The 24,281-nt window shown below is 40.0% G+C and overlaps 1 protein-coding gene across 4 annotated transcripts in view; it reads right to left on the bottom strand.

Annotated features, from left to right (window-relative positions):
* The window catches only part of LOC129088273 (hairy/enhancer-of-split related with YRPW motif protein 1), a 315,682-nt gene that overhangs the window by 228,251 nt on the left and 63,150 nt on the right, over window positions 1–24,281 (bottom strand). For all 4 annotated transcript variants that reach the window (XM_054595532.1, XM_054595533.1, XM_054595529.1 and 1 more), the window contains exon 2: window positions 8,950–9,065. In XM_054595532.1, coding sequence (XP_054451507.1) covers window positions 8,950–9,065 — 116 coding nt within the window. The remainder of the gene's footprint in view (window positions 1–8,949; window positions 9,066–24,281) is intronic.

Below are 24,281 nucleotides of genomic sequence, written 5' to 3'. Positions count from 1 at the left end.
GTCTTTACTTGTAAATTTTACCAAGTATTTAAAGAATTAATGCCAATTAATTCTTCCACAAAATGGAAGAGCATAAAATACTACCAAATTCATTCTGAAAGACCAGTATTAGTCTGATACAAAAATTAGACAAAGATATCACAAGAAAAGAATACTGTAGGTCAAAGATGGCAGAAGAGTGAGTGGAAGTCACACTAACCTCCTCCCAGGACCAACCTGGAATTACAACTAAATTGTGGAGAAATCACCTGGAACAAACAACTGAACAATAGTGAGAGAGGAGCCTTGTAACCTTGGTGACAGAAGAATCGGCTTTAGTGCCATCTAACTTGTAAGGAGTGCAGTACAGACCTGAGAAGGCGGGCGGGGCACCCACGGGCGGCAGCACCAGAAGGATATTGAAACAGCCAGTGGGATCCCCCTGAGAAGAGTGGAGTCTAAACCAAAAGTGGGGATCTCCAGCCCACAGCACCAGAGCCCAAAAAGTACACAGAAAACAGCCAGCTGCGAAAAGCGGCAGGGTTGCTCTCTGCCAGAGACAGGCAGCTGGAGACACAAAGAACCGTTTAAAGGGCCAACACAAAATGTTTATTTGCAACCACTTACCCTGGTCTCTGGCAAAGGCGGGGACAGAGTGGGCTAGAGACGCCTGAGAAGAGACTGGGGAAGGAGGCTTTGGGGGGAGAACTGAAGGAGTAGCCTGCAGGATCTCGGTGCTGACTCATCCCCCATGGGGCAGCGACCATCTTGCTCAGGCAGAGACCACACCCCCTGAGCAGCACCTGCCTCAAAGGACCCAATCAATAGTCCTTCCCCCACGTGAAATTCCACCCCACCCCTTCCTGTCTAAGCTGCCTGCTGGGTGCAGAGTGGCAGCCACAGACAGTAAATCCCTCGTGAAAGGGGGCACAGAGAGGTCTGGCGACACTTGAGGACAGACTGGGGACAGAGGCTTTGGGGAGAGAACAGAGAGAGTAGCCGGCGGGATCACAGTGCGGACTCCTTCCCTATACAGCAGCAGTGTGAAAGGACCCAATAACCCCGCCCCCAGGAGGGGCTCCGCCCTGCCCTGAGCTGTCTAAGGCAGCCTGCTGAGTGCAGAGACAATAGATTAACAGCTGAAGGAGACAGCCACAGGCAGTAGATTTCTGGAAGTCTTGAACAGACTGCCTAGGTCGGACAGGGTCAATATCTGACATCATCAGAGGCAGATCCAGAAAGTAAAAACAGCAGTTCAAACCATAGAAGTCCACACCACAAAGTCAGGAAATCAAGACAGATCAATTTAAGAAGCAGAAGCAAAAGAGAAAAGTCTCACAAATAATGGGAAGACAAAGAAATGCCCCCCCACTTGAAGGGAAAGGAGGAATCCCCACAAAGAGAACTAAATGAAATAGAGGCAAGTAAACTATCAGATACTGAGTTCAAAACAACGGTTCTAAGGAAGCTCAATAAGCTCAGTTCAGAGCTCAGAGAGAATTACCAAAAACTACAGGGAAACTACAAAGAACTTACTGCAAACTATATCAACATGAAAAAGGACACAGAAACTATCAATAAGAGACAAGAGGAAATGAAGAATACAATTTCTCAATTTAAGAACATGGTAGAAGGAATCAAAAGCAGGCTAGATGAAGCTGAGGACCGAATCAGCGAGCTGGAGGACAAGGCAGAAAAAGCTCCCAGAAAGAGCAAGAAAATGAAAAAAGACTCAAAAAGAATGAAGAGGCATTGAGGGAAATCCAGAACAACCTGAAACGTGATAATATATGTATAATAGGGATACCAGAAGGAGAAGAGGGTGAGGAAGGGTTAGAAAACCTGTTTGAAAAAGTAATGATGGAAAACTTCCCCAATTGGAGGAGAGAAAAAGTCACACAAGTCCAGGAAGTACAGAGGGTCCCATTCAAGAGGAACACAATGCGACCCACTCCAAGACACATCATCATTAAAATGGCAAATATCAAAGACAAACAGAGAATACTAAAGGAAGCAAGGGAGAAAGAGGTAGTAACATATAAGGGAGCCCCGATGCGGCTAGCAGATGACTTCCCAACAGAAACACTGCAAACCAGAAGGGGCTGGCAAGAAATATTCCAAGTAATGAAAAGCAAAGGCCAGCAACCAAGACAGCTCTACCCAGCAAGGCTCTCAATTAAAATGGAAGGCAAAATAAGGAGTTTCCCAGACAAAAGAAGGCTAAAAGAATACACCTCCACCAAAACAGCACTGCAAAATATGCTAAAGGGACTGCTTTAAGATGAAGAAAAAGTTTCTAGGAATACCTAGTACTCCTTTCAGAGTTGCCAATACTTGATATTACTAAAATTTTAATACTCATTAATCTGATTGTGACAATGGTGTTATTTTAATTGTTCCTTTATTATTTGTTGAAACTAAACCTGTTTTAGTATATTTCTTGCCTATTTCTATTATTTTTTTTAAAAAGCTTTAAGTGACTTTTTGGTATTCTTTATCCATTTATTGATTAAAGGTTTGTAGAACTTTTTTCAAAAAAAAAAGCCCCACAAACGGTAGGTTTTAGATGTGTTGCAAATACTTTCCTATTTTATTCCTTGTCCTTTAACTTTTTTTACATGTCTATTACTACATAGTTAAATGTTTAATATAGTCATATTGTCAATATTTACTTTATAGCTTCTGGGTTTGAATATTTTACTTCAGGTCATGAAAACTACTATTTTGTATTTTCTCTGAAAACTCCTTAGATTCTACATATTGATTTTTAACTCACCTGAATATTTCTTGTATAATGTGTGAAATAGGGCTCTATATTTGTTTAATTTCAAGTAATAGTGGTCCATGCACCTTATTTGTTGAATAAGCCTTATTTTACCCGTTGACTTGAAATATCAACTTAATCATATATTGTTAGACAGATATATATGTTTTTCTCTAGAATGTTCACTATATTTCATTGATATACTTGATTATTTCTTTACTGGTGTCATGTTGGTTTAATTGCTGAGACTTTATAAGGGTTTTAAATTTTTTTAATATAATTAACTTTGACATTTAAAAAAACAATCTGCATTTAAGAAAGAAAGAAAGAGAGAGAGAGAGAGAGAGAACCAGTACCTTCTGTGACAACATGGATGAAGGTGGAGAATATTAAGCTAAGTGAAATAAGCCACTTCGTGAAAGACAAATGCCATATGATCTCACCTATAAGTGGACTCTATTCAACAAAATAAACTCATGAACAAAATAAACAACAGGCACGGAAACATGGAACAGACTGAAAATGACCAGAGGGGAGGGGGAAAGAAGACAATGGTGGAAAAAACGGGAAGGGACTAGACAAAGAACATGTATGAATGACCCATGGACATGGACAAGGGAGCGGGAATTGACTGTGGGTGTGGCGGTGGGGGTGGGATGGGTGGAGGGGGGTAAGGGGTAAAAATTGAGACAACTGTAATAGAATAAACATGATTTTTAAATTAAAAAATAAAGTAAAAAAAGAATACTGTATAAAGAAATAAAGTGAAAAAAGAATACTATTCTCTGATGAATAGATACAAATATACTCAACAAAATACAAACCAAACCCAACAGATAATAAAAAATTTATACAGGCATATTACAGAGATACTGTTGGTTCAGTTCCAGACCACCACAATAAAGTGAGTCTTGATATAAAGTGAGTTATAATTTTTTTTTAACTGATTGAGGGTCTTCCCCTCAACAGCAACATCTGTGAAGCACAATAAAGTGAGGCACAATAAAACAAGGTATTCCTGTCTACCACGACCAAGTAGGATTTAACTTAAGAATGCAGGGATGATTAAACATGAAAATCAATCAGGAACTTGCAGTCTACATGGAGGTGTAGATAAACACACTTTAAACATGCTCAAAACAAGTATCACCCAGAATCATCAGAAAATCAAGCTGTATCAAGTCCAACAACCAAGGATTTAGAGAAGCTACATTCATCCAGATGGATAGGAGGAGCAGGGATGCAGAGAGGCACTGAGACCCAGTGTGGTGCAAAAAAGAGGCTGAACAGGCTGCCGGTCCTAACATTCACCTGTGGTGGATAAAAACTGGGAGGGAAACCTCTGGAGTGAGGAATACCAGTCCCAGGCCAGACCATGCAGCCCAGCATTCCGGCACCAGGAAATTATATCCCCGTAACTTCTGGCTGTAAAACCAGTGGGTGTTGAGGCAGCAGAAGAAATTGCGATTTTCAGGAAACTCCTCTTAAAGGGCCAACACAGGCTTAGAAATTATGCAGACCCACCTCCTCTGGGATTCAGCACCAGGGCAACAGCTAGAAGGGCACCAGTGGCATATGGGGACAAAATGAAGTGACTGGAAACAGGGTGAGTGCCAAGCTAAGCTCCAGATGCCAGCCAGCAGTATTGTCCCCTCTCCAAGCCCTCCCCCCACACAGAGCCACAAAGTGGAGAAGCAGGTTGCCCCGCCTTGGCGATTACCCTAGCCTCCACTCCACACAATTTACAGGTGCCTTTCCTATAGTAGTTCATGCTACTAAGACAGGAAGTCAAAGCAGCTCTACTGAACACACAGAAACTAATACAGGGAGGCTGCCAAAGACAAGGAAATATGGCCCAAATGAAAGAACAGAGGAAATCCCCAGAAAAAGAACTAAGCAAAACAGAGATAACCAACTTATCAGACAAAGAGTTCAAAACACTGGTTATCTGGATGCTCAAAGAACTCATTGAGTACAGAAAGATCATAAAAAAGACCCAGGCAGAAATGAAAGTTATATTAAGTGAAATAAAGAAAAATTTACAGTGGAGGGGATGAAGCCAAGTTTCAAATCAACAATTTGGAACATAAGGAAGAAAAAAGCATTAAATCAGAACAGCAAGAAGAAAAAAGAATTCAAAAAAATGAGGTTAGTCTAAGGAGCTTCTGGGACATCTCCAAGCATACCAACATCCGATTTATAGAGGTGCCAGAAGGAGAAGAGGAAGAGCATAAAACTGAAAACTTATTTGAAAAAAATAATTAAAGAAAACTTCCCTAATTTGGTGAAGGAAATAGACAAAAAGTTCAGGAGATACAGAGTGTCCCAAACAAGTTGAACCCAAGGAGGACCACACCAAGACACACCATAATTAAAATGCCAGAGGTTAAAGATGAGAGAATCTGAAAAGCAACAAGAGAAAAGCAGAGGGTTACCTACAAAGGAGTTCCCATAATACTATCATCTGATTTCTCAAAAGAAACTCTGCAGGCAAGAAGGGACTGGCAAGAAGTATTCAAAGTGATGAAAAGCAAGCACCTACAACCAAGATTACTCTAATCAGCAAGGCTATCATTTAAAATTGAAGGGCAGATAAAGTGCTTCCCAGACAAGGAAAAGCTAAAGGAGTTCATCATCACCAAACTCTTATTATATGAAATATTAAAGGAACTTATTTGAGAAAAAGAAGATCAAAACTATGAACATTAAAATGACAACAAACAACTATCAACAAACTAAGCTGAATCTAAAAAACAACCTAGCAAACAACCAGAACAGGAACAAAATCATAGTTATGATATGGAGATCATTTGGAGGGTTATCACTGCGGCGGGGTCGAGGGGGATAGGAAGAATAGGGGAAAGGGTGCAGAGATTAAGAAGCATAAATTGGTAGGTACAAAACAGTGGGATGTTAAGAATATGATAGGAAATGGAAAAGCCAAAGAACTTATATGCACAATCCATGGACATGAACTAAGCGGGAGGACTCCTGGATGGAAGTAGGGGGTACCTGGCAGAAGAGGGCAGAGGAGGAAAAACTGGGACAGCTGTAATAGCATAATCAATAAAATATATTTAAAAAATCAATCAATATAACATACCATATTAATTGAATAAAAAAGAGAAAAAAATACATGATCATTTTAATCAGTGCACAAAAGCATTTGACGAAATCCAATACGCTTTCACAATAAAAACACTGAACAAATTAGGCATACAAGGAAACTTCCTCCATATAAGTGCGTGCGTTTATAAAAAGCTGAGAGGTGATGTGATATGCAATGATGAAAGACAAAAAGATTTGCCCGTAAGATTCAGAACAAGACAGGGGTGCCCACTTTCACCACTACTATTCAACACCATACTGGAGCAATAGGCAAGAAAAATAAACAAAAGACAGCTAAAGTGAAAAGGAAGAGTAAAATTACCTTTAACACAGATGATATGATTTTAAATACATAATATTCTAAATAACCCACAAAAAGTCTATTAGAGCTCAAAAAAAATTCAGCAAAGCTGCAGGACACAAGATTAATTTGCAAAATGCTTCTGTATTTCTGTATAATAGCAATGAAAAATCTGAAATGGAAATTAAGAAAATTCCATTTATAATCCCATCAGAAAGAATAAAATACTTAGGAATAAATGAATCTTAAAAAGACTTGTACACTAAAAACTCAAAATACGGGTAAAAGAAATTAAAGACCTAAATAAATGGAAAGACATTCCATGTTCATGGGTTGGAAGACTTAATACTGTTAAGAAGGCAATACTTTCCCCAATCAATCTACAAATTTAATAAAAGTCCCATCAAAATTCCAATGTCATTATTGAGGAGTGGAAAAGCAGACTTTAAAATTCATATGGAATTGCAGGGACCCTAAGTAACACTTTTGAAGAAGAAAAAAAAGGTGAATAACTTACACTTTCTGGTTTCAAAACTTACTACAAAGCTTTAGTAATTAAAACAGTATGGTACTCTCAGAAGGATAGACATGTAGATGAATGTATCAAAATGGAGAGTCCAGAAATACACCCTTACATTGACAGTCAATTGATTTTTGACAAGGATGCTAAGGGCATTCATTGAGGACAGTTTCTTCAACTAATGGTTCAGGGGAAACTAAATATTCACATGCAAAAGAATGAAGCTGAACCTCTACCACAAACCATATACAAATATTAACTCAAAATGGATCAAAGGCTTAAATGTAAGAGCTAAAAGTCTTAGAAGAAAACACAGAGATAAATCTTCATGATCTGAGTTTTGGAAATGGGTTCTTAGCTATAACACCAAATGCACAAGCAACTAAAGAAAAAATAAATTGGACTTCATCAAAATGTAAAACTTTTGTGCATTAAGACACCATGAAGAAAGTCTACATATGGAATGGAAGAAAATATCTAAAAATCATACACTTGCAAATCACATAAAGAGCTCCTATCTCAACAAAAAGACAAAAAAAAAAAACACCCAATTTTTGAAAAACTAGGCAACAGATTTGAATAGATATTTCTCTTAAAAAGTTACACAAATGGCTAATATACACATGCAAAAATGCCCATGACAAGGGAAGGAACAAAAAATGGAATTTATTAATTAAAAAATTGTGCATTTGCTCTTACATGTTTAAACTTCAGTCACCTTCAAAGTACTCTCCATTTGATGCAACACACCTATCAAGATGTTTTCTTCCACTGCTCAAAACAGTTTTTGAACTCATCAATTTTAATGCCTTATAGTGCTACTGATTTTTGTTTCACCTTTTCTACATCAGCAAAACGTTTCCCTGTGAGGACTTTTTCATTCAGGAAAAAAAAGAAAAGGTTGCTTGGGGAGAGAGCAGGTAAATAGGCAGGGTAGTTCACAGGGGTCCTGTTGCTTTTGGTCAAAAACTGATGAACACGCAACGTGGCATGAACAGGTGCACTAGTAAATCACCCATAATGAAATGGGTAATCGTGTTGACAGAAGCTTCAAAAAGAATTCACTGAAGCTGAATGCAGCCTCTCACAACAATGCCAGCTGGTACACTCATGCAGATGGGTTCCTGGAACAGTCACCGCACAGGGGAAGTCTGAACCACAAGGGGCCCACCCACCAGAAGGGAACTCCATTATTTTGGGTCACTAGGAACTACAGTACAAATCAAAACCACAATGAGATATCACTTAATACTTACTAAGATGATTATAACCAAAAAGACAGAAAATAGCAAATGCTGGCAATAAGGATGTACAGAAATTGCTGATGGACATGTAAGACAGTGCCTCTGCTGTGAAAAACAGCTTTGATGGTTCCCCCAAAATTCATATGGAATTACCATATTGACATGGCATTTCCACTTCTAAGCTTATAGCTAAAGGAATTGAAAATAAGTATTGAAACAAGTCCTTTTATGCAAATGTTCCTCAGCATCTGTAAGAGTCAAAAGGTGGCAACCACCCAAATGTCCCTCAATGGATGAATGGATAAACAAAGCACGGTATATATTGACAATGGTAGATATTAGCCAGCCATAAAAAGCAGTGAAATACAAACACAAACCACATGAGGATGAACCTCACAAACATGCTAAATGAAATAAACCCGATAAAAATGTCACGTGTTATAAAATTTTATTTATATGAAATATTCAGAATAGGTCAATCCTTAGAAACAGATCAGCAAGGGCTGAGGGAGGGAAGACTAGGGGACACCTGCTTAATGAATACAGGTCTCCTCTGGGGTTGCTGAAAATGTTTTGGAACTAGATAGATGACAGTGGCAGCATTATGAATGCTAAATGCCACTGAATCGTACACTTTATAATGGTTAATTTTGAGAGAGGGAGATAAGGTTCAAAGGTGCCTACATCCAAAACACAGACAAGGACAGCATAAAGTCATTGCTGCAGACAAAAAGCCAAGTGCATTAAACACAGGAAGATCCATGAGAGACTTTCACCAGCCCCCCTCTCATCTACTTCCTACTTCTCACTCTACTTCCCAGACCCACTTTACCCATATATACCTTTTCTCAGGTAAAAACAAAGTAGCATTTCTTCTATTTCCTCTCCCCCAATCTAGAACAAGTGAATGAACAAACATTGCCTTCTCTCCCCTAGAACCGACTATTAGATATCACCATGTGCTTAAGAAAAACAAACAACAATATATCCTAAGTGCAAAGCAAGAGATTCCAGAAGGAATGCTTTTCCCTACCTTTGCAAGTTCTCTCCTTAGCTCCTCTTGCTCCTCCTCTGACAGGGTCTCTGTGGCATTGATTGTGGCAGCAGCATCTTCTCCAGCCTCAGGTACGGGGTCTGTTCTCAGCAGACCTTGATGAGGGTTAAAAAAAAAAATGTATGTAAGATGTGAAAGCTACGTACAATTTTCCTTTACACTTTTCCACTGCCCCAGCCAGAATCAAGCCAATGAGGTTAGATCCACATATCAACTGCTGCACTTTCGAATGACCTAGCTCCCCCAGAAAAGACCACAGAAAAGCTGACGCTAACCACTAAAAACCATCAGCTTAGACTTTGCCAAAATACAGATTTAGAAAATACAGCATTTGCTCAGCTTCCATTCATGTCCATAGTCACGATACAATTACTGCAAAGCGGAAGAGTGAAGAGGCCAAGAATGGGATCTTGGCAAGGCTTCAAATGCTGAACCAGTGAATCAACAAGACTAGTAATTCACAAGAAGCAAGGTGGGGGGCTCTAAGTGTCTTTAGCTTCCTCTGGTTGTCAGATCCAAAAGTGAACAATCTCAAAGAAGAAATGCTGGAAAGATTCAGTGCCTAAAGAAGGTTTATTCTATTTCTTTCCATTAGTTAGTATATGTAAAAAGACACTTTCATATAGCTTTTTAAGCATATATATATATATGCACATACACATACATACACATATACACATACATACACAGGGTGGGGCAAAAGTAGGTTTACAGTTGTGAATACATAAAACATAGTTAATTCTTATATTATTAATTATTGTATTATTTTCCATAAGAACTGTAAACCTACTTTTGCCCCACTCTGTACATATACAGTTATGGGTATACATTATCCAGATACCCCTTAAAAATTCCCAATGTGCATATTCAGAGAAAACATCAACACCTAGGTAAAGGCTTTTCACATTATTTAAGACCAATCCCAACAATGCCCATTCCCCTGGAACAGCGCCAGTGTCTGCCGTCCATCAGAAAGAACTCAGTATTTCCAGTGTTTCTAGAGGACATCAGGAAGGCACTGCCTCTCAGAATCTTTGTCTTCTTCTCTTGCCCACCCAGCTATGCACAGGGTGAGGGTGAAGCCAGTGAGGCTCCAACACCCTGGTGCAAAATTTAAGAGGGCACCAAAAATTCAATATGAGTAATTTTAATATATTAATGCACTCATTTGTAAAAATCAAAGAATCCAAGATGAACAAAATACCCAAATCTAAGCTGACAGGCTCAATAATGCTGATTTTTTCTTTTGCCACAGGCTCAAAAATAGCTTTGCACAGCATTGTTTCTGATCTTAACTTAAAATTTTAGTATATTATTCATCATGGGTTTCTTTACAATACTTTTAATTTTTTGAAATACCACATTAACATATTATTTATCTTGATCACTGAGCTTCTGGGTGACCCTTAAACTCTATACCCTTATCACCCATTCAGGCTGTCCATTTCCATGTATCAGGTTTGTGTTCTTGTATTCTCCCATGGCGGCAGATTTTTTTTATGTAGGGGAACCAGAAGAAAGTCTCCTTATCTTCATGCCACCATGATTGTTCCCCATCCCAACCCACCCCCACATCTATTTCTGAGAAATGTTAGTGCAGCCACAGCAGCTGTGTGGCACCTGCCCAAAGCAAGATGCCAGCAGCACATGACAGACTTAGCAGCCAGGCAGAGAGGAAGAAGGAATACCACACTGTTCAACAAGCAGCCAGCACTGTGACCAACCTCAGAGTAGTGGACAAATCAATGATGTAACATCTTGTAAAAGGTACAAAGATACTTGCTACACAGTCTATTGTATATTAACTGTATAATGGTAGTTAGTAATTGTAACAACATTAATGACTAGCATAACAATATCAGAATAGTGCCTACCTAAACAGTGTTAACAGAATTGTTAAGGCACCAAAGTAATACAAATAAAGCAATTTGAAACCACAAACTGGAGTTGCAACAGACCAGGATTAAGTCCTCTCCTGCAGAGACAACATGGGACAGGTACAATCAGTGGTGGTAAGACTCAAAGAATAATTGCTTCTATAGGTTTCCTCTGAAACCTATGTGAATATGGTGCCTGAGTAATACCAGTATTTCTGTGATAGAAATTGGATCATGTCACTCCCCACAATAAAATCCTTTAGTCGTCTCCTATGGTTTTCAGGACAAAATTCAACCCTGTGGTATAGAACAAAGGCCTTACTGGGCTCTTCCCCTAATACTTGACAGTGGCACCTCGGACTCCAAGTCTAGACAACGCAAACTGTAGGCAAGGCTCCATAAGATGTACTGTTAGAAACCATTAAGGGGGGTCCGTGTGTGTGTGCAAATTTATCCTGACACCAGGTTCTGTTACAAAGGAGTATGAGATTGAAAATGGGAGGCAAGCATACAGGTAGGAATCTTACAGGCGATACCAGGAAGAACCATAATATGTTTCCTTATAAACAGTACTTATTTTTAATGGTTTGTTCAGACCTTTCAAATTCTCCAACTAGAACAAGACACCCCCAAAATCCTAAAATTCAGATGTTAAACCATGCCTTAAACAGCGAAGACTCTTTCATACTTTTTAATAGACAGCATTGTGCAAATCTACTTAAGAAGGAAAATGCAGTATCTGATTAATAAAAATGCTTTATGCACAGCTGCTCAATTCCAAAAAGAATCAAAGGGGGAGAGGAAAGAGGAGAGACAGGGGCCTGTGGGAGAGACAATGGGACACGGACTTGGGAACAGTGTGAAGACCACACAGGAAAAAAGAGGGGAAATGAACTCTTGCTAGTGGGCCAGGAGAAGGTGCCATATGGTTACGGAGAGCTGGAGATCGCGGCAATGTAGTGGATGGTTCTGAGAACCGCAAGAGGCCTGCCTAGCCGAGCCCCGGACTCTGCTCTTTCTCTTCTGAAGGATGGTACCTCTGACTGGCCTGGCTGGCCTAACTGGGCAAAAGGAGGGAAGACAGGACTGTATGTGAGCTGCTTGTTGTTTTAAGGGGATTTTGAGGTTTAAGGGCGATATTTAGCCATTAATCAAACCTGTAAAACTTTTGAATAAATAGTTCCTTTCCTTTTCACCAAACTCTGCCATTCAGAGCCCTAATCCCTAGGGCAGCAGGCAAAGGACCTACAACCAAGGGACCCCGGGGAAGGGGACGGGTCGTTGTTTCAGTAATACCATCTGGGCACCGCCCCCCCTCCACGGGTCCATTTGGTCGGTAACAAAGGGAAATCTTTTGGCTTTTGATTTTTTCTTTTTTCCTAAGAGATTCACTGAACTGTTGTGTTTCTTAATCACATCAATTACACTTGTCATTTTCATCCACAATGGAGTGGCTAATACCAAGAAAGGAAATTTTATTTACACAAATAAACTATATTATAAATTTTAATGTGGAACATACTTATATTTTAATAATCTGATAATTATTTAATAAAATGTTTATTCAATTGAAAAAAAAGAATCAAAGGGGACTCAAATACTATTAGAGTACCAGGGGAAAACAATGTCCTAGAAAATGGGGTCATGGGGTTACCCACTGTTGGCTTCGGGATCTCCAAAATAACCTTGCAATATTCATAATCTAAGAAAAGTTAGCACGTAATTGCATGGTCTGCTTTTTCCATATTAACCTGAAGGTGGCAGCAAAATATCAATATTATAATTTAAAGATGAGGTTTCAAGGTCAGGGTGGGGGGCAGAGGACAGAAAATAAAGGACATGAAGGAGAGCAGAATGGTAGATACTGAAATCACCAGCATGGCATGACAGTCACGACTTGGGAAAACTGTTAATAACCACAGCCACCACAGAGTGCATGCTATTTATACCCATGTCTGGGCCGAGTTATCTGAACGTATTATAGCATTCCCGTGCAACACATCCATGATGTGGGATCACCCTTACCATTTGCAGGTGAGGAATCTGAAGCTTACTGAGGTTAAGTAACTTGCCTGAGGTGACATCTGAAAACATGGCACAGTTAACATTCTGAACCTCGATGGTTTCATTTGAAAGCACATGTTTTAAATCATTGATTTCCAGAATACAAATAAAGACAGTGGTCAGGGCTAATAGGTCAGACTTGGGATGCTATTTAGAAGCAACAATAAATAAGACCGTATACAAGTAAAAGAACCTGGTACATTAGATCAAAAGCAATCACTTCATCAAGTCCAAATAGACAGTTTCCCAAACCTGCAAATCCAAATTGTGCCTCAGTTTTTCTAGATATTACTCCATTTCCTCTATGTTCAGTAAGAGTGCAGTATTTATTGTGGAGATGAAGTCTGGCTTTTGGAGAAAATATATTAATTTCTCACTCATATGAGGGCTGGGAAATCTGATCGTTTTAATGTATAAGATCAGTCCAGAAGGTATCCAGCCATGTAATATGAAAAAGAGACATTTACTGAAGAAGATACAAGATACAAGAAACATTGTACATATAAGACAATGATGCCTCAGTCCCCTTCAAAGTATGCACGTTGGGCCCTCACATAGTTCTCCCAGTCACCGTCAGCTGCCCCGTCCTAGTTCCCAGAATCTCATCCACAGTCTGAAATCTCTTCCCTTTCCAAGGTGATTTTAGTTTTGGGAGAAGCCAGGAGTCACAGGGAGCCAAATCTGGGCTGAAGGGGGGCTGAATCACCTGGGTGATTTGATGTTTTGCCAAAAAAAATCTGCAACAGATGTGAAGCATGAGCGGGTGTGTTGCTGTGATGAAGCTGCCAATCACCAGTTGCCCATAGCCGTGGCCTTCTGCGTCATGCAAATAGTTTCCACCAAAGAATGTTCAAGCTCAAGGCAAAATTTGATGCAGGTCCGTTGCCTTACTTGCTCACTCATTTTGAATGTGACAGCCACACAGTACACACCTTTTCAATAGCACCTACCATCCCAGCTGACTAGTACAGTGATGGAACTGCCTTTTGATCCAGTGATCCCACTGCTGGGATTATACTCTAAGGATCCTGAAACATCAATTCAAAAGAACCTATGCACCCCAATGTTCATAGCAGCATTACTTACAATAGCCAAGTCCTGGAAATAGCCTAAGTGCCCATCAGTTAATGAGTGGATCAAAAAACAAGGGTACATTTACACAATGAATACTACACTGCAGCAACAAATATTCCAAGCCATGAAAAGCAAGGGCCTACAGCCAAGGCTGCTCTACCCAGCTAGGCTCTCCATTAAAATAGAAGGAGAAATACGGAGTTTCCCAGACAAAAGAAAGCTAAAAGAATACATCTCTACCAAACCAGCACTCCAAGATATGCTAAGGGGACTGGTTTAAGCAGATGAAGGAAAAGAATGAGACAGAGAGGAACACAAGTACAAAGAGAAAAGATGAGTAAGTTTCTATCAGTAATATCTCTCAATGTGAATGGACTAAATGCCCCAATCAAAAGACACAGGGTAGCTGAATGGATAAGAAAACATGACCCACACATATGCTGCCTACAAGAGACCCACCTCAGAGCAAAAGACCTACACAGATTGAAAGTAAAGGGATGGAAAATAATATTCCAAGCAAATGGACATGAGAAAAAGGCTGGCGTTGCCATACTTGTATCAGACAAAGTAGATTTCAAAGCAAAGGCCATAAAGAGAGACCCAGAGGGGCACTTTATCATACTTAAAGGAAGAATCTATCAAGAAGACATCAACATTGTAAACTTATATGCTCCCAATATAGGAGCCCCCAAGTTTATAAGGAAATTGCTGGATGACTTCAAAAAAGATATAGACAGCAACACACTGATAGTAGGGGATTTCAACACCCCACTGTCAAAAATGGACAGATCTTCCAAACAAAACATTAATAAACATATGGTGGCGCTGAATCACACTGAATCAAAGAGACTTAACTGACATATATAGAACCTTACATCCCAAAGAAGAAAAATACACATTCTTTTCAAATGCTCATGGCAGTTTTTCAAAGACAGACCACATGACAGGACACAAAGCAAGCCTCAGTAAATTCAGGAAAACTGAAATAATACCAAACTTTTTCTCAGACCACAAGGCCTTGAAACTCGAAATCAACCTCAAAGAGAAACTTCAAAAACTTGCAAACTCACGGAGACTGAACAGTAGACTATTAAACAATGAATGGGTCAATAATGAGATAAGAGAAGAAATCAAAAAATTTCTAGAAACAAATGAAAATGAACAGACGACTGTCCAAAACCTATGGGACACAGCAAAGGCGGTCCTGAGAGGGAAGTTCATAGCAATACAGGCTTACCTTAAAAAGATAGAAACATTTCAAATAAAAGACCTAACACTACAACTTGAAGAACTGGAGAAACAACAACAAATAAATCCCAGAGCAAGTAGAAGGAAGGAAATAGTCAAGATTAGAGCAGAACTCAATGACATAGAGACAAAAAGAACAATTCAGAGGATCAACCAATCCAGAAGCTGGTTCTTTGAAAAGATTCATAAAGTGGACAAGCCATTAAGCAGACTCATCAAGAAAAAAAGGGAGAGGACCCAAATTAATAATATCAGAAATGAAAGAGGAGAAATAACAACTGATACCACAGAAATACAAATGATCATCAGGAACTATTATGAACAATTATATGCCAAGAAATTTGAAAATCTTGATGAAATGGACAAATTTTTAGAAAAGTATAATCTTCCAACACTGAAGGAGGAAGAAACAGAAAGCTTGAACAGACCGATAACAGCTGGGGAAACTGAAGCCGTCATCAAGAAACTCCCAGCACACAAAAACCCAGGGCCAGACGGTTTCCCAGGAGAATTTTACAAAACATTTAAGGAAGAGCTAACCCCTGTCCTTCTCAGACTATTCCAAAACATCCAAGAGGAGGGAAGACTGCCAGACTCCTTCTATGAGGCCAGCATCACCCTGATCCCAAAACCAGATAAAGATCCTACAAAGAAAGAAAACTACAGGCCAATTTCGCTGATGAACATAGATGCTAAAATCCTCAACAAAATATTGGCAAACCGCATCCAGCAATACATTCAAAAGATTATCCACCACGATCAAGTGGGATTCATCCCAGGGATCCAGGGATGGTTCAATATACGCAAATCAGTAAACGTGATACACCACATAAATCAAAGAAAAGACAAAAACCACATGATCATCTCGATAGATGCAGAAAAAGCATTTGACAAGGTACAGCACCCATTTATGATCAAAACACTCAGCAAAATGGGAATAAATGGGGCATTCCTCAACGTAATAAAGGCCATATATGAAAAACCTACAGCCAATATCATACTCAACAGGCAAAAACTGAAAGCTTTCCCACTAAGATTGGGAACACGACAAGGATGTCCGCTCTCACCGCTTCTTTTCAACATCGTATTGGAAGTCCTAGCCACAGCGGTCAGACAAGAGAAAGAGATAAAAGGCATCCAAATAGGAAAGGAGGAAGTAAAACTATCATTGTTTGCAGATGACATGATAGTGTACATAGAGAACCCTGTAGACTCTACCAAAAAACTCCTCAACCTAATAAGTGAATTTGGCAAAACAGCAGGATACAAAGTCAACATTCAGAAATCAAAGGCGTTTTTGTACACCAGCAATGCAATAGAAGAAGAAGAAATCAGGAAAAATATACCATTCGATATAGCACGAAAAAAGATAAAGTACCTAGGGACAAATTTAACCAAAGACACAAAAGACCTGTATGCAGAAAACTATACAAGATTGAAAAAAGAAATTAAGGAAGTCACAAATAAATGGAAGCATATACTGTGCTCATGGACTGGAAGAATTAATATCCTCAAAATGTCCATACTACCAAAAGCAATTTATAGATTCAACGCAATCCCTATTAAGATACCAATGACGTATTTCACAGAAATAGAAGAGACATTTCAAAAATTTATATGGAACCATAAACGACCTCGAATAGCCGCAGCAATTTTGAGAAAGAAACACAAAGTAGGAGGGATCACAATACCGGACATCAAACTCTACTACAAAACCACTATACTCAAAACAATCTGGTACTGGCACAAGAACAGACCCATAGACCAGTGGAACAGAATAGAAAGCCCAGAAATAAGCCCAGGTCTCTATGGACATCTAATATTCGACAAAGGAGGCAGAAGCATAAAATGGAGCAATAACAGCCTCTTCAACAAATGGTGTTGGGAGAGCTGGATGGCTACATGCAAAAAATTGAAATTGGATCATCAGCTGACACCATACACAAAAATAAACTCAAGATGGATAAAAGACTTCAATATAAGTCGCAACACCATCAAAGTCCTAGAGGAGAACATTGGCAGGAAACTCTCAGATATCCCACGCAGCAATTTTTTCATTGATATGTCTCCTAAAGCAAGGGACATAAAGGAAAGAATAAACAAGTGGGACCTCATCAAAATAAGAAGCTTCTGCACGGCGAAAGAAAACATCAGCAAAATGAAAAGGGAGCCAACCGTTTGGGAAAATATATTCGCTAATGATACATCAGATAGAGGTTTGATCTCCAAGATATATAAAGAACTCACTCGACTCCACTCCAAGAAGACAAACGATCCAATCAAAAAATGGGCAAAGGACCTGGGCAGATGCTTTTCCAAGGAGGAGATACAGAGGGCCCAGAGGCATTTGAAAGGATGCTCAGCATCACTAGCCATCAGAGCAATGCAGATCAAAACCACCATGAGGTACCACCTCACACCGGTCAGAATGGCCATCATAAACAGATCCACAAACAACAGGTGCTGGCAAGGCTGTGGAGAAAAGGGAACCCTAGTCCACTGTTGGTGGGAATGCAGACTGGTGCAGCCACTATGGAAAGCAGTGTGGAATTTCCTCTGAAAGCTGAAAATGGAACTGCCCTTTGATCCAGCGATTCCCCTGCTGGGACTATACCCTGAGAACACCAAAATGCCAATACAAAAGAACCTATGCACCCCAATGTTCATAGCAGCACAATTTACAATAGCCAAGTGTTGGAAGCAACCTAAATGCCCATCAGTAGATGACTGGATCAAAAAATTATGGTACATATACACAATGGAATACTACGCAGCAGAAAGAAAAAAAGAAGTACTAAACTTCGCGACTGCATGGATGGAACTGGAGAGCATCATGCTAAGCGAAATAAGCCAGGGGGCGAAAGACAAATACCATATGATCTCACCTGTAAGCGGAACCTAACCAACAATGCAAAGAAGCAAGGAAAATATGACCAGCAACACTGAAAGGAAAAGAAATCAACAGAGACAAGAAGGAAGGGGGGCGCAGGGAAAGGGAAGGGAAGGGGAAAGTCAAGGAACATATAGCAAGGACTCATGGACAAAACCAAAGGGGAAGAGCTGAGGGAGGGAAGGTGGGAGGGGGCAAGGGAAAGAGGTGGGGGGAAGGCAGAGACAAATGTATTTAAAAAGTAAATAAATTAATTAAAAAATAAAAAAAAAAATACTACACTGCAGAAAGAAAGAACTCCCTACCTTTCGCAACAGCATGGATAGAACTGGAGAGCATTGTGCTACGTGAAATAAGCCAGGGGGCAAAAGATAAATACCATGATCTCACCTATAAGTGGAATCTAATTAACAAAACAAACAAATGAGCAAAATAGAACCAGAGACATAGAAATAAGGAACAAACTGATAATAACCAGAGGGCAGGGGGAAGAGGGAAAATGGGGGAAAGAAGGGGAAGGATCTAGTCAAGGAACATGTATAAAGGACCCATGGTAATGGACAACAGGGTGGACACCGAGGGAGCAGAGGGTGGGTAGGGCAGGGGAGGGCAATGGGGGGAACAACTGAAAGAACTGTAACTGAACAACAATTAAAAAAAAAAAAGAAACAAATAAATGCAAACAAAAGAACCTTACCAAAAACAGTGGAGTGGTATTTATTTCCAGTAGGAAATTGAATCCCTCTGAGGTTAGTAATTTGTGCAGTCACAGAAGTTAAATTTAAATGCAAGTCTGACTCTAAACTCTTCCTCCTTCACATACCTTTATTCTTAGAGAAATATCTTTATTCCAACGAGCAGAGAGTTTGAAGGGCAAGTCCAGAGGGAAGCGGGAGGCAGAGGGCCTGGCTTTCTCCACAGGGGTTTTTTACTTCTCTGAGGGTGTGAGAACGCATGGGGATCCCTGGTTTGAAAGTCACAGGTACTACAATCAAGCCCAAGTGACTGAATATTGATGATAGTTTGTTCTATCGGGTTATTAACATTTTAGCTCCTTCCTTAATTATTCTTCTTATTTGTGCAAATCAATTATCTGCTCATATTCAATGTCACCCAAAAGTCCCCTTGGCGGAGTGGTGGGGGTGGCAGGGAGCCTGGAGTCCACAGACAGGCAGCTGGGATGGATGACCAGGTGAGAGCTCACTGCCCAGGGAGCAATGGAGAAGGTAGGCAGAAACCAGAAGGTTCGTTTCCATCAAACCTAAGACAAGGTTTTTTCTTTTTCATGGTTGAGTCGAGAAGCAATGTACAACCAGCCAGGTAAGCAGTCTTTGGGGCGGAGTTGTTGTAGTTCCGGTAACCATGCTTCAAATTTTGCAAAATAGGGATGAGTGGCTTAGATATTCACAGACCTCTTTTCAGAAAGGCTGCGTCACAGGTTTTTTGTGATTTATTCAATAAACAAAACAATCATGGGTTATTCCTAGTTGACAAGCAATTCAGGTAAGTTAGACAGGGCATGTAAAGATGTTTCAGGAAACTTTCACTTATTTTTCTTTAAAAAGTACGCACAGGAGTGTTATGGTCAATGTCTGTGTCTGAATAAATCGGAAAGAATGTTCACAAGCATGAAATTACAATTTTATAAAGCATTTCTTTTTAGTTTATCTTGAAGCAAATCTTTTCCCTTAATGAAACATAAAATGTTAAAATCTTAACATTAAATCTTAAAATCTGTGGTGTCTTCCAAACTACCAACTCATGGGAACTGTGAGATAATAAATTTGTTTTTAAAGTTTAAAAAAAGGGTTTAAAAATTCTGTAATGTCTTAGATGTGCTTAAATACGATACTTCAGACTTTGAGGAACTTGTTAGTAATTTGAGGAAAATGAAGTTCTTGGATTTCTGGCTTCAGTGGGAATGTGTGTGATGAGCAAGGAATGTTTGGGAAGAATGAGGAAGAAAGGAGAAAGATTTTAGTTGTGAACACATCTCTACTTCTAGACTATAAAAGTCCTGATGTCACACCCTTATCTTTTCATCTGAGCACAATGCCTAGAACAGAGCAAGTGTTAACAAATGTTTCAGGTGAACTGATTTATTGGTAATGGATTTACTCAAACTAAGATTCTCTTTACATTCCCATAGACAATCACCTACTCACCACACATTCCCCAAAATGTCAACCAGGGAAGTGCTGGAAAGTCTGGGGAGCACCTCTCTGCTCAAGTGTTATGGGTGCAGTCCATGCCCTCCCATATGGGAGCATCTACCCCAACAGTCCTTGATTTTCATCCAATTAAGACCAACTGCTTTCTTCAAGACTTTCTGTGATCATCAATTAAAACATTTTTTGCCATTGTCATACAATTTTAGATCTGAAAAGAATCTTGCATCATTTAGTTCAAACACTTCATTGTATAAAGAAGAAGAAACTGGAGACAGATTTTTTTTTAAAGAATAAGAAGAGACAACCATGAGCTTTAAAATTAGACAGTATTGTGGGTTGAATTGTGTCCCATGAAAGGATATATTTGACTTCTTAACCCCTGGTACCTGCAAAGAGGGTTTTTGAGGTGTAATCAAGTTAAGATGAGATCATATTAGATTAGGGTGGGCCCTTATCCAAAACTGGTGTCCTTCTAAAGACATTTGGACACAGAGACCTAGAGAGAAGAACATCTCCTAAAGTTATGGAGACACAAGTTACAGTGTGACGATGGAGACAGAGACTGGAGTGATGCAGCCACAAGCCAAGGATTACTGGCAACCACGAGGAGCCTGAATAAGTCAAGGAAGGCTCTCCATCAGGTGCCAGAGGAGGATGGTCCTGCCAAAATCGTCATTTTGGATTTGCAGCCCCCAGTACTGAGATATAAGAAATTTCTGTTGTTTTATACTAAACTTAAAAGACACATGCACTCATATATTCATGGCAGCATTATTTACAATGTCTAAAATATGAAAGCAACCCAAATGCCCATCAGTAGATGAATGGATAAAGAAGAAGTGGCACATATATACAATGGAATGGCTCAGCCACAAAAAAGAATGAAATCTTGCCATCTGCAATAACATGGAAGGACCTGGAAGGTAGTGTGCCAAGTGAAAGAAGTCAAACAGAGAAAGACAAATGCAGTATGATTTCACTTATAAGTAGAATTTTAAAAAGACAAAATAAACAAAAAAGCCAAACAGAAACAGACTCGTAAATACAGAGAACAAAACTGATAGTTGCCAGATAAGAGGGGAGTTCAGGGGCTAGGTGAGAAAGGTGAGGAATTAAGAAGTACAAAATGGTAATTACAAAACAGTCACAGGGATATAAAGTACAGCATAGGGAAGATAGTCAATAATATTATAACTATATACGATGCCAGATGGGTACTTGACTTATTGCGGTGATCACTTCATAAGTTATATAAATATCTAATCACTGGGCTGTACACTTGAAACTAATATAATATTGTATGTCAACTGTAATTAAAAATTTAAAAATTACTTTAAAAAATAAAATAAAAAAGTTTCTGTTGTTTAAGCCACTCATGAACTTTTTAAACTTATGAGTTTACGGCACTTTGTTGCAACAGCCTAAGAAACTGAGCCCCTAAACCATTCCCTGTTAAAGAAAAAAAAAAAGGCAATACCACACAGCCCTCTGGGTTTTTATAAGAGTACTCATGTAGAAGAGTGGGCACACATTAATGTTTCGTAAGGATTTGTCATTGCCCACCTCTCCATGTCCACAAGTCATCCCAGCTACTTCTCTCTCCTTCCTCTTCTCTTCCATGTGGCTGGGCTCACAGGTTCACCTCCTTACTTCCCAGCATTCCTCAACCTCCTGCAACCTGGCATCTGTCCTTCCTCCATCCATTCAACTAAGAACAGTTCTTGGTCATGGTTACATGTGACATCGATGCATCCAGCTCTGAACCTCAGTCTGATACCGCTGCTCCTCTGGTACTTTCCCTATACCTCCCTGAGTTTTCCTGACCTCTCTGAGATGAGGTTCGTCTCCAGTTCCACCATCCTGCCTCAGCTCAGGCTCTCACTAGTTCTTGCTTAGACTCTTGCCCTCAAAGCTCTCTGATGGCTTCTGTCCCCCCACAACCATAACCACCCTGCCACCAGAGTGAGCTCCTCTGTGTGACTCTGACTTTGGCACTCCCTTGCCTTAACTTCTCTCATGGCCTCCACCCCCTCATAAAGCTCATTGCTCTGACATCTGAGGCCCCCCCATTCTACCTCGCACTACTGCCCTCACCCAACTGCCCTCACCCACCAAGGGAATATATTAACGCAAAAAGTAAAATAAGATAAACTACCTCCCATACTTTTTTGCCCACTTAATTTTTTTATTGTGGTAAAATATCTAACATAGCATTGGCCATCTTCACCATTTTTAAACATATAATTCAGTGGCATTAGTTACCTTCACAGTGTTGTACAATCACTTCCACCACCTCTTTCCAAAGCATGCTCCCTTTTTTTGTCTTTGCACATTATTTTCTCTTCCTGACACCTCCCTTATCTCCAGGTCCCATTCATTTCAATAAATCAGCTGTAAGTGTCTCCTGCCCTAGGAGGATTTCCTGCACTCCATGACCAGTCCCTGCACTGTGTATAACATGCTATGTGTAATGTGTACTGCACTTGGGATACAGCCTGCGAGGCTGGGCAACCTGGGTCCGCAGAATGAGTTCCAATCCCACATCTTTAGCTGTGTGATGCCTCCTTCCCAGGGCACACAGACACTCAGTGATGTGCCCTGAACATATGAATTACAGGAAGGCCCACAGGTGGGTTAGGGGCAAAAGTAAGGACTCAGTTTTCTCATTATATACCTTATATCTCGAGCTTGTTACTTTACATATTTCATTTTCACTTCCTGTTCTCACCTACCAAAGTTTTTGTATTTAAAATAAATAAAGTGTCACTTTTCTTAAAAAAAAAAAAAAATACAACTTGTGTCCTAAAATCTACTCAAAGGCTGTTACATTTGGAGCAGGCCACCTACATTCATGTTACAGAGAAAGTGTGTAGAGAGCCACACACATATGGTCTGGGTGGGGCACACGTGACACTATAAAAGAGAGAATATAACCTCGGCTGCCCCAAACAGGGAAGGCTCTAATTGGTCAGAGTTATAACCAAGCCCCAGAAGCTTCTCTGGCAATGAATTTGTATCTACCTCTCCTAATCTTCAAAGAGGCTAAAATGGTTTTTAAGACCAGAATAAGAAACTTCAGTTTCTAGGGATTATTTTATTTAAACACAAACAACAGGAAATATGTACACACCCCTTTTTAAAACCCAGAAATGTAGAAAGAGGTAAAATTTATAGTTCAAAATATCTTTAGTGGTAATATCCAAAAAAGATCACAAGGTAAAGATATTTTCCCCTTATATTAAGTCTGAGCTTGGTCTTTGTTTCCAGATGTAACCGAATCCCAGGAGAGGCAAGGGGATGTTTGATGGGCCTCACACCAAAGCGATGCCTCTTAAGAGGAACAAAATACAAAGGACCCACTTCAGGGCTTCTCAACCTCAGCATGAGGGACATTTTGAGCCAGGTAATTCTTTGCAGTGGGGGCTTTCCTGTGCATCATCCCATGCGGCATCTACCCACTCAATGTCTGTAGCTGTCCCTTCTCACATCCAGCTGTGACAATCAAAGTCACCTCAACATCAGCTCCTGAAGTGGCCAAATGCCCAAAGTGGGGGGTGGGGGGAGTGGTTGGGAATGACAAAACTGCTCCAGGTTGAAACCCATGAACTTAGGGCGAGGGAGCATCTGATACTTCTTGTCTGACACTGATTCTCTTCAGAAGGAAGAAATTCAGAAGCACAAGCCATGAAAACTTTTCATTTCTTGAGGCTGCAATTTTCCCAGGTTTGCCCATGGTAAGACCAGTGAAATAGGAGAGAAAAATAACTCAGTGTCGTGGAGGCAGCAATGAAGAGGAAAGCCAAGGAACCCTGACATAATCCATTTGAGAAAAACCGAAGGGCCCAGGGGACTAGCTGGGTGGTGCCAGGGCTGAGGAGAGGATGCGCACAGCACTAAGGCATATAGGCAAAGCAAGCTGAGACCCAGCTCTGACAGTAGGGTCCTGAAAAGCAATCAATTTCCTACCCCCCAAAAGGTCACCCTCCC

Source organism: Pteronotus mesoamericanus, unplaced genomic scaffold (genome assembly GCF_021234165.1).
Source record: "Pteronotus mesoamericanus isolate MK-2021 breed Mesoamerican mustached bat unplaced genomic scaffold, CSHL_Meso_final scaffold_54, whole genome shotgun sequence".
Classification (NCBI taxonomy): Eukaryota; Metazoa; Chordata; class Mammalia; order Chiroptera; family Mormoopidae; genus Pteronotus; species Pteronotus mesoamericanus.
This window is presented reverse-complemented; position numbering and strand designations above follow the sequence as displayed.